The sequence below is a fragment of the Bactrocera neohumeralis genome, chromosome 6 (genome assembly GCF_024586455.1).
Source record: "Bactrocera neohumeralis isolate Rockhampton chromosome 6, APGP_CSIRO_Bneo_wtdbg2-racon-allhic-juicebox.fasta_v2, whole genome shotgun sequence".
Lineage (NCBI taxonomy): Eukaryota > Metazoa > Arthropoda > Insecta > Diptera > Tephritidae > Bactrocera > Bactrocera neohumeralis.
In genome coordinates this window covers 79,748,197-79,765,652 of record NC_065923.1, presented here as the reverse complement: position 1 = coordinate 79,765,652, position 17,456 = coordinate 79,748,197, and the positions used below count along the sequence as shown (strand labels likewise).

The 17,456-nt window shown below is 36.7% G+C and overlaps 1 protein-coding gene across 3 annotated transcripts in view; it reads left to right on the top strand.

Annotated features, from left to right (window-relative positions):
- Nucleotides 1–17,456, top strand: part of LOC126763309 (uncharacterized) — a 180,487-nt gene that overhangs the window by 156,123 nt on the left and 6,908 nt on the right. For 2 of the 3 annotated variants that reach the window (XM_050480658.1, XM_050480659.1), the window contains 2 exons: nucleotides 12,581–12,902; nucleotides 16,429–16,599. In XM_050480658.1, the coding sequence (XP_050336615.1) occupies nucleotides 12,581–12,902; nucleotides 16,429–16,599 (493 nt within the window). The remainder of the gene's footprint in view (nucleotides 1–12,580; nucleotides 12,903–16,428; nucleotides 16,600–17,456) is intronic. The other variant, XM_050480660.1, reaches the window with a different exon arrangement.

Below are 17,456 nucleotides of genomic sequence, written 5' to 3'. Positions count from 1 at the left end.
AAGTGTGTGTGTGTGTATGTATATGTAGCTGGCGGTTGATATTTTTTATACTTTTTCCCCCATCGCATAGATCGGTTTGCTTGGATGTGTGTGCGTGTGTCTGTGTTGAGTGTGCGGGCAAATTGTTGAAAATCCAATGTTAATTGTATGGAAAAGCGCCATTTTAACGCATTGCAATTAAGCCGTAACTGCAACAACGAGCACAGCAACAGCAGCAACAGTAGTGATAGCAGCACGTGCAGCGCTGACAACGTGATAACGCAACGTACGCGCGTGTTACGTCACATACCTGCAAATATACTCGTGCTTGCGCCAGTGAGGAAACTCGGCAGGGGATAAATTTGCCGTCAACCGAGGCTGGCTAAAACGAAATGAAAAATTCAAAAGCAAAAATGTCTAAAGCTAAAAAAGAAGCGGAAAAAAGAAAAACAAAAAGAAAAGTGGCAGTAAACTGTTAAGTAAACGAGCGCCGAGTGGTGGCTTCAAAAGTGGCACACGAACTCGTTCAAAAACCAATATTCAGATGCATTCGAGGGGCAAAAATGATAGTTCATCCACTTGGCGCTGCTGCTGGGGTGCATTGCAAATGAAAAAGAGAAAAAAACAAAAATATTCGCCTTTCTATTGCTCAGTGTGTAGAGACCGAAGTAGTAAGGTGGCATTGGGGCAAGCGCATTCTGCTCCCTCTAAATTTACTTGCTCTCCAAGTGTACAGCATAGAATTTGTTAAGGTAAATTTGAAGGGTCTTGAGTGAATGGGCATTGGCAAATAGCTTTTCCTTATACATACAGATACAAATGTCGAAAGGAGAATGTTTAGTGGTGCAAAACCCAGTGAGGAATTTCTGTGAGAGTGGCTTCCTTGTAACATTTTTTACACTCTTGCAACATGTTGCTATTAAGTAAAAAGGTTATATTAAAAATCAGGATGATGAAACGCTTTGAAATCCGAGTGTTTTTGTCCGCAAAAGCGATAACTTAAGTAAAAGTTGAGAGATCTTGATGAAACTTGGTACAAATGTTCCCTCACAGTTGTTTGGTATTATGGAAAGGTTGGTATTTGATGCCACGCCCATAACACGCCATCAATCGAAAAGTTATAAAGTACTATAACTAAGATTCAAATTAAGGCACAAAGCAGTAATTTAGTGTTGGTGGACTACAACCACGCCAACTTTCCATATAACACAATTCCCTCCGATTCTTTCAATTCCCAGTATACAAATCAATAACTAGTCAATGTATAACGAATAAAACTTAGCATGAATAGTGCCTTGCCTCTCAATGACTAAAACTTGTCAAAATCGCTCTACAACTATTCAAGCTCCCAGATATCAAATATGTGGACCCCATTGCCTACTGCGAGTTTTTTTTATCGAAAATATTGGTCAAACTGTGAGATATATTATTGAAATTCGGAAAAAATTCTCTCCTGATGCCCGCATGTAAAATTTGGAAAGCATCGGATCAAACTTCCCTTATCCCCCCGATACCTAATATAAAGCTTTTCGAAATTCCAGTTGATCGTTGGAAGCTGCAAGAGTTCGGTTACACCCAGACTTAGTATTTTTTTTAACTCGGTCAATCTTCTCTGACGAAGTATAAAATGTGTTATATGAGAGAAGAGCTTCAAGCTTTACAAGCTTCATTACTGGTTTTTTTGTTTTTTAACTGGGTCAATCTTCTCTGACGAAGTATAAAAAGTGCCCAACACTTAAATGAGAGGGGAGCTTTAAGCTTTAAAAGCTCCAAAAAGTTTATGAGTTTCATTTTTAAATTTTATTACACTTTTAATAAATTTTTATAGCCTCTGCTGATTACATGAGAGGAGAGCTTTAAGCTTTACAAGCTTCCTTATTGGTTTTTTTGTTTTTTAACTGGGTCAATCTTCTCTGCCTAAGTATAAATTGTGCCCAACACTTAAATGAGAAAAGAGCTTTAAGCTTTAAAGCTTTTGTTGTTCTTATGATTTGATAAAGATTAGACTTTTGTAGAACTCAAGCTTTTTTCCACTTGGTAGGGTTGGATTGGAAAACCAGGCCCCTACTAGATATTACTGTTATGACCTGCTAAAAAGTGTCGATTTTTTTAGAATTTAGACTTTTCTTCTTTCGTATCGGAAACATCCTTTCTCCAGTTGCTATAAACTCGATTGAATTGACACGACTTGCATTAAATGTAATGTTCCATTGCTTTACCAACTACGCCACATTTTCCCTGCAGAGTCGCCGTCCCCCAAAGGAAAACCAACCACATGCTCGACCATGCCAATGCATACAAATGGGGGTCAACCCGCAATAATGGTAAATTGTGGGTGAAATTTGTCTATACGTGATAGTGTAACCAAATATACACAGAAACATGAGGCTGAACGCTGGTGTGGACGACGATTGGCAACGCAAGGTAAATAAAAACACTCACCATTTGTTGGTATGCATGTGTGGGCACACCTCAAGTGGTCATACGGCGTTGACGAGCACAGAAGGTGGTAAATTTGTGTGCGTGTGCGTGTGCGCGCAGTCATACTTGTGGGTTAAAGTTCACGTGAAAGTTTAAGGGAGCAATGACACAACTGCCAATAATCAAACAAAAGTTGATAAGCATAAATGATGTATATATACCTACATATATAGTATATATATAATATATATGTAAAAAATATAATGTATATATACATATGTGTGATTGGCTGATAATGTGTTGTGTGTGTGTGTGTGTCTACAGGAAGTTGCCAGCTGTGCTGACATAACGGCTAACGCCATACGCCCGTGTTGTGAAAAATAGTGCACAGTGAGTCGCAGGAAATGTTATTTTTATATGTGATTTTTATTTGGTCAACCTGCTGTGCCGTGCCGCCGTGAAGTATGCTTTACTATATTTTATGCTCGCCAGATACATATTTGTATCACTCTGCAAGTGTATGTGTGTGTAATGTGTGCTGTGTGACATCAATGAACTTCACAGCGCGCGCTGCAATGACACGACGCTCATTTGTAGACACACTTATATGCAGCATGTATGTGAATGTGTGAGTCACCTTGCTTGCGTATGTGTCTGTATGTCATCATATAGATGTATGTGTCTGTGTGGCCATGAGTGGATTTGTTGATTGGTACTATACTTGAATGGTAGTCAAACATTGAAGTTGATGTTGAATAGAGTGCTCAAGTGAGCGGAAAAAATGCCACAGATAAAGCATGAAAAAAATGCGAGAAACGCAGAAGATTGCATTGACGGTGAGTGTGTAATACACATTTCACTTTAGTTTTTACTTTCGTCGTTGAATTCGCGCAGATCTGCTGCCTCGTTCACGAGCTACACACACACAAAATGAAGTGTTTGCAGTGCTGGCTCATGAGGTTGGCGCTGATAAAGATGGTGAAGCTGATAATGATAATGAAGGTGAAGACAATAACGATGTTGACAATAATGTTGATAATAATGTTGTTGATAATGTTGTTGGTGTTGCTAATGATAATCAAGTTGTTATTGCTGTGCTTGTTGCTATTGGTGTGCAGCTGCGCTGACGTTCTTTACATTGTTGACAGCACCACAGTGTTAGTGCGCGCCAAACAGCAAGTGCACGCCTCATTGTCGTCATGCTTGCCACTCAAAAGTGTGTCTTTTGCAAAATTGCTGCGCATTTTTTTATGTGGCGCATCATTCCGAGACGCTTTAGTTTGCCACACTTTACGACAAAATGCCAAATTTGCTGTCACGCATTGCTCTCTTATGAGTGCTGGCATGCGTGTGTGTGTCTGTCTGTGCGTTTTTCTCGCTCATATAGCAGTTTTCGAGTTGAAACGGTGTGAAAATAAAACGCATTTGTAGTGCGTGCTGAGCGCGCTTGTGTGTGAAATGCACATTAAAATAAATTGCTACACATTCCTGTTTCCTTCTGCCATTACTATCCGTTTACTCTTGTTATTGAAAAGAATTCCAGCGCACTTGATAGTGTCAATATGCGAGTTGCATTCCAAAGAAAATTACTAATTTTTTTACTTAATTATGTAAATTGTTTTTGTGCTCAATAATCAGCTTTGCTAATGCTCGAACGCTTAATACTATTTGAATTAGAGCCGGTAAAACTACACGAGCTATGCGTCCTTTAATACACAATTAACTCGATTTTTAACTCTCTCACAGTTTGTAAAAGCAGCTCTTAGCCTCGAGTGGCAAACTGAAGCACTAACATCATCTCCGGACCAAAAATTTAAAGGGACTAGCTTAAATTTGATATATTCACCAATCTAGACTGTCTTCACTGAAGTTGAAGATTTCCGAAACAGCTATTCTTGTCTCGCCACAATGCTATTAGATCGGCTTCGACAGTCTTACTCAACAGTACTCATCTTTTTGTGTTATTATTTTCTGATATTTTTATAAATTTTCTTGTTGTTGCTTTAATTTTTTACTTTATTTTTTTTCGTTTGTTAAGTATTTTCACTTTGACAGTTTGTAGTGTCTAAATCAGCTGTGATAAATTTTCCTACTGACAAACAGATGGCGTTAAATTAAAATTGCACAGGGATATTTCGTGTAGATTAGATTCAAATCATCACGGTGACGGGATTAACAAGCGTAATTTTTGTATGATGAAATTTTGTTAAACTTAGTGAGATAAGCTACTCAAGTCCATAAAAATTGTATTTAAATGTCGGTCGGAACGTAAATTCCACTTTTAATTTTTTTCTATTCCTATAAGACCGGGTACCCAAATCATGTTAACCGAGTTACTTACTGAGAATCTCGTTATTTTTTCACCAAAAGTTATAAAGTGATCTTTCTTCAGAGAACAGTCCTCAAATATTTCTATTAAATCAAGCATATAAGTATTACGCCTTAGGAAACCAGATTCGAGTCTGTTTTTGCAGCTACTCTTGGTAAAGTTGGTGGAAAAAATCTCCCTTTTAGACTTGGTTGCGTTAATTTTGAAAACAGACTTAACTTCTTTTCACACAGAGATAAATATATACGCGAATTAGTTCCTCAGTTTTTGAGATATCGTTCTAAAATTTTTCACACGTCCTTACCTTCCTAAGAAGCTACTCATTTATTGAAACCGCCGATATCGGACTACTTTGGAACAAAACTCTTAAAAAACAACTCGAAAATCAAGTTCTTATATGGAAAACTTTTAAATTTGATAAGATATCTTCACAAAATTTGATACGGAATATTTCTAAGATAATAATTTAATATCCGAAGAAAGTGTACAGATGTGATTACTTTAACATATAGTTTCCATACAAACTGATGGATCGGTATCAAGTGTCTGTACAGAAAACTTTTTTATTTGACAAGATATCTTCACAAAATTTGGACCAGATCTTGATCCAAGGCAAAGCTATTATCTCCGAATTAATTGTTCAAATCGGGCGTCTATAGCATATAGCTGTCATACAAACTGACCGATCAAAATGAATTAAATTTGACAAGATATCTTGTAATTGGAAAACTTTTTTATAACCTTGACAAAATAATCTCCAAACATATTCACTCAGATCGGACCATTATAGCATATAGCCGTCATACAAATTGATCGATCAACATCAAGTTAAAAATCTTGTTATACCCTTAATACTATGAGAAATGCAACTGCGGAGCAGTAGTTAACAATTTTTTTTGTTTTAATTTTTGGATGGATATTAAAATATTATTCTCGAGAATCCCTCTCAAATTTTTTAAACGATTTTTTTCGCAAACATGCCACCGATCAGCTATGTATTATTTCCAATTTCAACTAAATATTAATTTTGTAGAAATAAATGTTCACTCTTTTCCGTCTAAACATTTTTCGACATACCAAAATTTGTTCAAACATCTCATTTATCTCATCCGCCATCTGTGGAACGCACCATCGTTTGCTCACTTGGTTAGCTACCGACTGTGCATGTTTGTTTTGCTGGATTTGTAGCCTTTAGCATAGCACTGCGGGTTGCTCCAGTCTTCTACTATACACAAAAACACACACATATGTATGTGCAACTATCATCTTTCTTACTTTATTTTGCACAAACGCTCATCTATTTGTGTAAGCTTGTTTATTTCTCCCGTTTGTCCTTCTTTCGCAATTTTATTGTTATGACGCCAACTGCTTTAGCGCCAATAGCAATGACTTTGTTTCTAACACGTAGCGATTGTTAAGTGCTCATACCCTCCATACGATCATACAAACGTACGCACACTTACACAGTAGTAGTTGCAAATACAGCAACACAGCAGTGCGCAGCACATATTATTATTATTGTCGCCCAACGCCAGCTCAGCTCAGCTCAGCGCTTGCTGCGAAAAAATGAAAACGTATTAAGATAAAAAACTTATATTTTATTGCATGGCACGAGTTGGCTGGACACAATAATCATCGACAGTAACAGCACACTGCGTGCTTGTTGGTATTGTTGTCGTTGTTGTTGCTGTAAGTCATTGTCACGCCGGACAGCATTAATTTACTTTTATGGCTGTATGAATTTCAAAGCGTCCCGTTAGACAGTTGGAGAGTGAGTGTGAGTGTGAGTGACAGAGGTAGAGGGATAGAGCTGGAGAGACAATCAAATAATAAATTGATGAACTGACCGACCGTGCGGTAGACAGCTGGAGAGGGTTTGCTGACATTTGGGCACTTGTAGAGTTTCTCCTTGACTTGCAGTTACATTTTACGGCGAAATTTGCTGTACAGCTTTTAAATTTTTTTGCGACATTGATTTTTCCTTAGCGATTAATTTCATGCTGGTACGCTAAGCTTTAGCTTGATCGTTAAATGAGATTAATAATAATCATTTGATCTTTAGTTATGGTCAGAAAGAATTCGGATTACGCTACACCTCGTTAATCGAAGAAAACTGCCAACATTACCTTGATTTTTAACCTGCTTTGTCGTGGTTTTATCTTTTCTGCTCGCCTTTGCCACGATATTCGGCCGATTGATCGTCTGTTTCGGGGTCGTAAACATAGATCCAACACTAATCGCCAGTAATAATATGTTTCACGACATCCTGGTAGTCGAAAAGCATAGTTGCACAGAGGTTAACGCGACTTTGTTTCTCGAAAAAATTTAATGATTTTAGAACGAATCGTGCTTTTACTTTACTTTTAGGCCAAAATGACGTTTCAAAATGGTTTTCACTCATTTTTTCGATATTCCAACCATGCCAGTAAGATATCAGGCTATTAAACGTCGATTCTTAAGCACCAATTCCTTTATTTTATTGACGTGTTGATCATCAGTTGATGTTGGTTGCTGTCCTGGATGTGGTTCGTCGTCAACGCGCTCTCGACCCTCTACCAATAATTTGTACCAATCAAAAACACTTGCGCGCGGCCAACGATTATCATTGAAGGCCTTTGCCAACATTTTGAACATTTCGGTGAAGTTTTTCAGTAAAGAAATTCCCACACAAAATTTAATGGAATTTCTTTGTTTAATAATCTCACTCATCGTAAAAATCGCCGATGCGCCTTATGTACTTCAGCAAGACAAGCGTATTCTAAACACTAATGATTTTTTTTTAATGGGACATTTGTCACAGATGTCACTGAAAGTCATATCAACCTAGAAAAAAAATATTTCAATTAATTGATTTTCATGTAAAATTTAAATCAAAAAGTCTTACTACTTTTTGCCCACAGTAGTATATTTGTATATACACAAATTTATATAAAACCATTTATTTATTTGCTGCATATATTATACTCAGTTATGAGCTCTGCTGTAAACTTCTGAAAAAGCTTTGTTGTTGCACTTGCCAATGTGGACAAATATTAGTTTTGAAACTAAAAATTTCAACTCACTGATTTACTTTTTCCCCAAATAAAAGCAAGCGGTCAGATTAACATGGTTTTTCCGAATAACTGCACTCAAAACATAAGTACATAAGCAAAATTTTTGTGTACAAACTAGTTTGTATGTATGTATGTATATCGTCACCTATTATGCAAAATAACGTAACATCCCTTTTCATAAGTTTACAGGCGAAGGAAAAACGATATAATAGAAACCAGTCATATAGGAACAAAAGTTTTGGTTATAAAACGGTTATCTAGTGGTTATCATGCACTCATATTGAAACAAAATTTGAGTTTTGGTTATAAAATGGTTATATATTGGTTATAAAATAGTTATATATTGGTTATATCCGACAGCCAAAGCTGAATATTTTATGCTACATACATATATGTAATATGGTGTAGTGAATCGTAAGCAATAAAAAAAATTAAGTTTGATTTTTTCGATGATATGTTGTTTTGCATTTTATGTGACGATATATTGTTGCTGCTCATTTATGGGGTGGATATAAGCAGGTGAAAGTGTTGAAAAAATTAAAAAAAAAGCTGCAAAAGGGTTGAAAAATGTAAAGCGGGCGTATATGTGTCTGTAATATACATACATACATACATATGTATATACTTACATATACTAACAAAATGCTCACATACAAGCCTTGCATTTGTATATGCACGCGCAATAGGTCAAATATAATAAAAACCATCTGACCACGGCTGTTATCGGCTAGGCCACTTGTTGAATTTATAAAATCTGTGTAAACATACAATATTTTATGTGTCAAATTTGTTTTGACAGCATACAGTATGTATTGCTGGTTTATTATTATTACTTTTTGCTGGTTTGCTGGCTTTTTATTTTGCTGCCATTTTGTGGCTTGTGGGCAAATCAGCAGTTGACCTTTTTCATCCTTTTCCCTCGACTTATTCGCTGCCGTGTTAGTGTGTGTGTCTCTATTTCCAAGATTTGCACAACATTTCATTTTAGCTGCTACATGTTTTGCGCTTTTCTTCGCTGCAGCTACATACCGCTGCGGCTGCTTCTTCTTCATTTTAATACTCTCTTAACCAGCTTACCCACTTTGCTGCTGCTGTTTTGTGCTTCGAGACTTTTGAAAAACTTTAGTGTGAAAAAACTTTTGTAAAACTAGTAAGTAATATACAATGCTATACGCAAATACACATGCATATGCTTGGGTATGTGTGTGCATGCATGTGTATTGGTGGCAAATATGACTTGCTGACACGCTGTGCATTCTTTTCTACACAAAGTTCAACACTATTTTCACAGAGACCAGCAACAATTCATATATATGTACATGTATATGTGAGTATGTATGTATGTACATTTGTGCTATATTTTTTGTAGGCAAAAATACAAAGCAAAACGTTATTTATTTTCTTGTGAAAGTATACATAAGTATGTGTATGGCTCTGTGTGCGCTTGAGTAAAGTGCGTCGATAAATCAAATGCCTGAGAGACAGTAAATAAATTATGAATACTGAAATTTGTAATCAGCGCAGTAACTAGATAAATATGTATATACATTAGTGCAATATTGATATATCTTTCCATGTATGAGTGCCTGCCATTCGTTACTGCGCTTTGTATGTCTGTCTGCAGTAATACGCAAATAAATGTGTGGCTTTGCCAGCAAATCAAAGGAGATTACTCATATACAAACAGATACAGATATATATTTAGAAACATACATATACCTATATATACATATACAAGTATGTATAAGTGTTTTTGTTACTAATACTATGATAAATGCGTTTACACAGACAGAATTTATTGCTGCTACTTTTCTTGTTGTTGTTGCTATAAATTTTTCTACGCTTGCACTATGTTCAATCAAATCACTGACAGTTTTAAAGCTCACACACACACACACACACACCGCACATATAAAGCTTTGCGAGTGCGACCACAACTTAATCACATATTGGACACCTCGCCGCAGTTGCGATTGTAACTGTAGATAGCTGCCTCTGCAAGCGCGTGGCTTTCGTGCGATAATTTTCAACATGTCAAAACACTAATTCAGTGCTATTTGATATATCAAGTAGCTTCAAAGTGAATTATTTGCGCAAATTTTAAAAAATATTACCGTTACTTATACGGTATCGAATCAAAATTGTTTTATTGATAATAAAAAAATATTTTTTGTTAATAACAAAAATAAGACAAAACAATAACTTCGGTTGTACCGAGGCTATAATACTCTTCTCAGGTACATTTCTCATAGCAACTATAAGACTTTGATCGAAGAGTTTGTATGACAGCTACATACATACATACATACATATATGCAATAGTTGTTCGATCTGAGCAATTTGCTGGAAATCTTTAAGAATTTTCGTGAAGATATGCTGTCAAAAAAAAAAAAGTTTTCCATACGCGGACTTTTTTGTATTTGATCGTGCAGTTTGTATGACAGCTACATATTGTCACCTAAAATGCAAAATTACCTAACATCATTTTTTATAAGTTTACATGCGAAGGAAAAACGTTATAATAGAGAACACTCCTATTGAAACAAAATTTGAGTTTTGGTTATAAAATGGTTATATATTGGTTATATGTTGGTTATCTATTGGTTATATCTCATACTTGAGCTGACGGGAGCTTGAAATTTTATGCAATCTTGTTATAAAAAATAACGCATGGTGTAATACAGCTAATTTTATGCATATATACTTCTATGCAATATGATATAGTGAATTATAAGCAAAAAAACTTAATTTCGATTTTTTTATGATATGTTGTTTTGCATTTTAGATAACGTTATATATATCCTATATTTATCTAACATAGCTAAATATAGGTAACGATATGTGCATTCTGTGGTGATCTAATATAGTTGAACCCGACAAATTAGTAGTTTTTTTGTTGAGAAAAGGACGTCTATAAAATTTCAGACCGATAGCTCAAAAACTGAGCAACTAGTACGCTGAGACTCCAAGTACTTTTGAAAGATTTATCAGTCTGACAAGATTTTTAGCCGCACTGTGTATATGGCACTGCAACACTATTCAATTAAAATTCCTGCAAGATGAACCCTGCTTAGAGTAAGCAGTGCAATGCACCTCTTACATTCCACACAAGAAAATAGCTGAGCTCACGTGATATCAATAAATCTCTTTGGAACGCAAGATGGCAGCGAAATATCGACTCGTTCTTTTGGTGTGCTTTAAAAAGATATATATAAATATCTAGCGTACTTTGCACAGGGTGAACCACATTTTCTTTTTTGGGTAGGAATTGAGCAGTTCATGGGCGGAAAAATTCGGAATTTATAGATGTACATTCGAGTTTTTAAAATATTGCTACTCCTCATGAACGTCGTAAATGAACTCCATCTGGTAACAGGAAGGACCAAAACTGGTCTATGCATGGCTCATTGGCCTACCAGAGTAACCTAACCTATCCTATAACCTAACCTAACTTATTTCCCATAAATATATAATAACTTAATGCCATATGGTCGTTTACTTGTTCTTGTTTGAATCAATATTCTATTTTTTGTAGCAATATTATGCTTCGTTCTCATTCTCATTTAAATTTGCCCCATTAAATTATAATTTAAGTTAGTTCGTCATCACACTTTCCTTTTAATTTTTCCAACCAAATCAGAAAAATTTTCAGCTGTTCGTAATATCTTTTGTTTAATCAAAACTGTTTGATTATTTTCTACCTAAAGTCCCAATAAGCTGTGAAGCATTTTTGAAAGTTCCGAGCTTACACAAATAGTGAGAGAGACATATTGAGAGACAAAGTGTGTGGAAGTATAGTTTGTTAAAAATTTTTCTCGTTGCGGCGTTAGATGCAAAATATAGACAAAATTTTGATATATGAAATATCTGTTCGGCCGTTTTCAATCTCACTCGCAAGCTCGAGGTCAAATATTGGGTAGTCGAAAAAGTCTTTTCGTATTGCTAATCAAACTTCAACTTATTTTCTTTATTTATAATATTAAATAAATAAACAAGAATTGTCCATTTTGGTCGTCCCAATATTTTATTGATTAGTGATAATGTCTTCAGTTCTGAAGCTATGACGAACATTTCTACTCTCTCCGAATATACCCTTTGAACCAACTTCCTTGGTAGTAAGTAAAACATAAAATATCGTAAATTCATGCGCTCGAAACGATTTCCCCAAAAAGCGTTCACTCACATCCTACCCTAAACTAAACTAATCCGCCATAAAAATTGCAACCCTGCATCCACAAATGTCTGCTCTTTATTAGAACAGTTTTTAGTTGAATTATTGCTGTTGTTGTTAGTTAATAGCGGAGTTTTGCATACAAATGGCCGAGCACAAACAGCCGCATGCATTTTTAATGAAGTGAACAACCGTAAAACAACTCCAACTTGATACTTAGAAAGGCAACAAAAACAACTACACACACAAAAACAACTAGCACGTAGAATTTCATATGCAACAGCGGATATACACACAACCAGGAGCACATCCGCTAACTTATTACAACAAAAACACATACACATGCAAAGGCAAAGGCAAAGTGCGCATTTGGAGCACCGGTCTGCCTAGGCACGCAGCTAGCGTCCAAAGGTAATGGTTTAGTTGTTGGTGCTTACTGCCCGCTGGCATATGAGCAATATTTCATACACCCACTAAATAATATTTTTGTTGCCATGCACCGACGCATACACAAACGCACACATATTCAACAATGTGTGTGTGTGTTTTATTAACGGTATTTTTTTGTTGTATTTATTTTTCCAAAGTTTTACGATTTCATGTTTTCGCTACTCGCTCTCGTTACAGGTGGATGGCGAGGAGAATATTGCGCTGAGTTTGAACTTTTTGCGCTTGCCCTGTCCGGCGCAGTACATCAAAGTACGTGACGGTCCGTCGCTCTCATCGACGTTGCTCATTGAATTGAACGGCGGAAGTAATTTAAATATGCCAACACAAATAGAATCGAGTGGCGCGCAATTGTTGCTGGAGTTCTATGCGGGCGAGCCGAGCGATGTGCAAGCGTCCGCCAACGGCCAGAGCAACCACAACAACAGCAGCAACAATACGGTGGCGGGCAGCGTTAATGCCGCTTGCACCGGTGGCTTTTTGGCGAATGTCGAACAAATTGGTGAGTGCTATATATATGTATGTATGGGTGTGTGTGGGTGCCTGTGAACAGGCAAGCGCTTGTGTGCCTGTATTTGTTTTAATATTACTTTTTGTTCCTGTTCTTTTTTCATATGCCAGTTTATTGTAGAGTTTGTTTGGTTTTCTTTCGCTTTGGTGTTTGCACGTAAAGCGTATTAAATTAAGGTTTATGTAGTATGATATAGTATATGGTATATATAGTACACAGGAGTGCAGTCTGATAAGTCAGCGACTTTTTTCGAGCCTAAAAAATATGTAAATGTAGAATGTAATTTAATATTCTCGGATGAAAAAATGAGCTACTTAAAAGAAAAAAACCATCATCAAATCAAAAGACAGAAGACCGATCCGTCAGTTGACGATCCGCTTTTAGTACCACCACAACCGAAGGGACAAGGTCGCTTTCCATGTCCGTTTGGACATTACTTCTCCGCCATAACTCCTGGAGTTTGCAGACATCCAGAGCAGATATCTGACCTCTTTTGGGAGGATTCGTACAAATGCACTTTGGGAAGCTATAACGTAGTATCGCTGAGAGGGCTGAAGGACTCCTTATTTGGAAGTATCAGCCCTTGCCGATAAGGTTCTTCAGTCCTCTTCCGCCTGATCACTCTCCGGTCGTGATTTAGCAGAGAAGGATTGAAGTATCGCAGTATCTTCTCTATTTCTTCAGAGATGGGAAGTGTTCCTGCCTTTAGGGAGGCATGTATTCAGTCCGCTTTTCAAGCTAGCTCAAATCTAGTCATGGAGGGTATGACCCTCGTTGTGAACTCAGTCCCTGGATGTATATGCCTAGCGCGAGCTTAGTAAGCATCGGTTAGCAATCAACACTTGATGATAGATGATAGATTTCTTAGCTAGACACTGTCCCATTGGCACTCACGCGATCGGCGAAAAGATTTTGGACGACGCAAAGTTGCAGGGAGGAAGATGAGATGTAAAAATCTAAACATTTCCTTCTTATTTTTTGAGATTAAGAAGTTGCCAGAACTCCTTAAATAAAACTAACCTCAGCTTCTCTACTCTCGTGAAAATCATTACCGAAATCAAATCCCTAACATTGGATATTAAGAGCTCAAGATCGAGATTACATTACTCTAATCCTGCTTTCAAGTACTTACCTTTGAACGAGAACTTAGATTCTCAACTAAAAAAACTCAGCGGTCTCAGCAACTTTAGCTTCAACAAAACAATTTTGATAGTAAATTGGGCAAATTCTAGTTACCTTGGTGAAATCTAGTGTTTAAGCAAATCAGAAACCCGGGTTAACTGTTTCATACTCACATGACCAGAGAAATATGCCGCTACTAGCCGTGAAAATCCTCCAAAGCAGTATGCCGCTATTACCGACTTATCAGACTGCGCTCGTGCCTCGTGTATTTGCATATCAATTTTCCTATTCACACATAAAGAGTTGAGGCCGTCGCCTAAATCTCGCGTAATTTTAGTTTTTAACAAACCTTCATCTATGATGCCACAAAGTTTACGGCTCAGCGTGTTGGATTATTTGAAAGTTATTGTATTTTCTGATAGATGTTGCAGTTTTAGAATTTTTCGAATTTGAAAGGATACTTTTGTTATTTTGGAGAGTGCTGTGTGTTAAAAAAAGTTTAAAGGATGTTCCAAGCCGATTTATAGGCATATTTTTATTAAATGAAAGCAGCATTCAATATTGCTATAACTTTTTGCTTAGGAAATAGAAGAGTTGCAGCTTCTATAAAGTAAAATTAAATTCCCTTGCTGCTTAATATTTAAAAATATACTTTAAATAGCAAAAATATTAAAATATAGCACCAGTTGTTTTGCTTCATAAATCCATAGCCAAGTTCGGCTATAAAATGTATCTCGAATCCATCATATAGTAGCTCAAATAAAATATGGACCCAACTGAAAAATGTAACCCACAGTTCGCGCTGCGATTTAGATTTTGTTGAAGTTTTTTTAACAGGCGGTTGTACCAAGGCAGAAAATTTCTATGCCGCTATTATATTTCTAACATATAAGAGCTTCCATATCCCTCTAAAAGTTGAAATTAGAGACAAACAAGGAAGCAAAGCCTTCTCAGACATAGGTTAGGTTAGGTTACACTGGCTGCCAATCACGTCATATATAGACCTACAGTTGCCTTGTAATACCCGATGGAGCTTCATTATTAATACGAGCTTAAGTTTACGTTGTGCAGCACTTCAATGCCTCTTTAAAAGAGACTTGATATCTAGCTCTGTCACTTCGTCTAGTCACTTGTACTGTGACGCTCCTAGACATCTAAGATATCTACCGAGTTCTAGATAAGGTCAACCATAAGCAGAGGAGATGTTCCAACGTCTCTCTCATGTCTACTGCCCTGCACTTTCTGCAGGTGGCAATGTTAATAATGCCCATACGGCTCGTATGTGGTGCTGGACCTTGCAGAAAACAATGATGAAAGTCTGTTACTTTTTCCGAAATGGATAATATAAAAAGTATCTTTTATTTACTATATGTGACCTGGTCTACATTTTTTTCCGATCATTTCTTCAACTCGACAATGACATAAAAAAAAGTATAATAATTTTTTGACATCTAAGCTCTTTTCCGAGACCAGGTATATATTGAGTTAACAGCCTTCGTTTTCTTAGAAATTGTAGACCGTTGCGGTTACTTGGAATCAATTATGGTGGTAGTCGTAAAATTTGTCTATAGTTCTGACATTTTGAGCAAATTATAGTGACTACAAAAGTCGTCGTACTTAAAGAACGATTGTGTTTGACTGAATTAAACATGATTTAATCATTCCGTGAACTCAGATGAGCTGAATCTGTCTTCTCCAGCTTCTCTGACTACAATTCAACGATTTCACCGCACCATTTTCTTTGCTGCTTAAACATTTTCTGCTTTTGCTGATATACCCGAGTGATCTTTGACATCTTCTCCAAACTCTTAGAAAAGCTTTTAACCACTTATAAACCTTTTATAAGATATTTCGACAAGAAATATATAAAAATAAATAAAAAGTGAATACAAATAATTATTGTCAACAGAAAAAATTAAAGAAATTTGCCCAAAGCTGTTGTGAATTTAATGCGAATTTCTGCTTCTTTTCCATTTATAAGTCACCCATGCGGCATCACTGACAACAGTATTTGTTTTACGCTTCCTTTTAGTCATTCTCCCTCGGCAAACTTTGTTTCCTTTTTTTGTTTTTTTTTGGTGTTAGTTTAATAAAATAAGTCTATTTGTAATGTGAATGCGACAAATTTCTATCCACTTTTTATGCAATTTTTATTTTGCATTTTTCGTTTGTTTTTTTGGTTTTTTGCTTTTACTCGCTCTTCGCCACAATGTCCTTTCGCTTTCATGCTAATGATGTTGACTTTTGCATATTTTCTACAACTTTACTGTATTTGTGTGACTTTTCACTATGGTAACTCGTACTTTTTTCTCTTTCTTTTTTCCATTTCATTTTTACAATTTTTTTTCTTTTTCCTTTTATGCTTCCTTCTATGTATGCATTTTGTCTCCGCCAGCAGCGCGCAATGAGACAACAACTACTTTACTGGCCGCAGCCACCAGCAGATTGTCGGCAAAGAATCGCAACGTTTCGCAGAAGCCAAAATTTAGTCGTTCGAAATTTACGTTGGTCCACTTGAGTGCGGTGGTCTTTGCCAGCATCATTATCTTGATCAGCGCCTTGTTGGGTAAGTACCGTAAAAAAACCACAAACGAACGCGCAGAGCGGGCGGCTGGGGGATGGCAATGAGTGTTGGCTCAGTGCAAGCCAAGCCAAAATGTTGAATATTTGTATCTAGTGAAAAAGTGAGCAAATTTAGAATTGAAAGGGGCAAAATGAAAGGGTTGCGTGTGACCGCAAAGTAAGTTCTACATACATACATATACAAGTATACGCACTTATATAAATGCAAATGCATATTATACATAAGTATATAGTACTATGTTGGTAGGCTAAGCATTTGTCTGTAATGAGTAAATAGTTTTGTGGGTAGTTGGACCAGGTACAGTGGGTAAAAATTTTAAATATAGTTCCCTTCAAGCGTCCAACACTGATTATAGCGACCCTCCTACCTTGTCATTTTTTTGTACGATTTGTCCTTTGCTTCAAGTAGGCCACAGTTTCGGCGATCATCTCTTCATTTGACAAAAAATTTTTCCCGGGTAGCATTCTTTTGAGGTCTAAAAACAGGAAATAGTCGCTTGAGACCAGATCTGGAGAACACGGCGAACCCAGAAGCAATTCGAAGCCCAATTCATGGATTTTTAACATCCTTTTCACTGACTTGTAACACATTGCATTGTGTAAAAACCCTTTCTTTTTCTTCAAATCCGGCCGTTTTTCGGCGATTTTGTCCGTCCTTTAAACGGTCCAAAAACGCTATGTAGAAGTATCTGTTGATGACCATCTACTATTACAAGGTAGTCAATAAAAATTATTCCGTGCGTATCCTAAAATACAGACGCCATAATCTTGCCAGCCGACTGTTGCGTTTTCTCACGCTGTGGAGCGGGTTCATCGGACTGGGATGACGGACGATTGGAG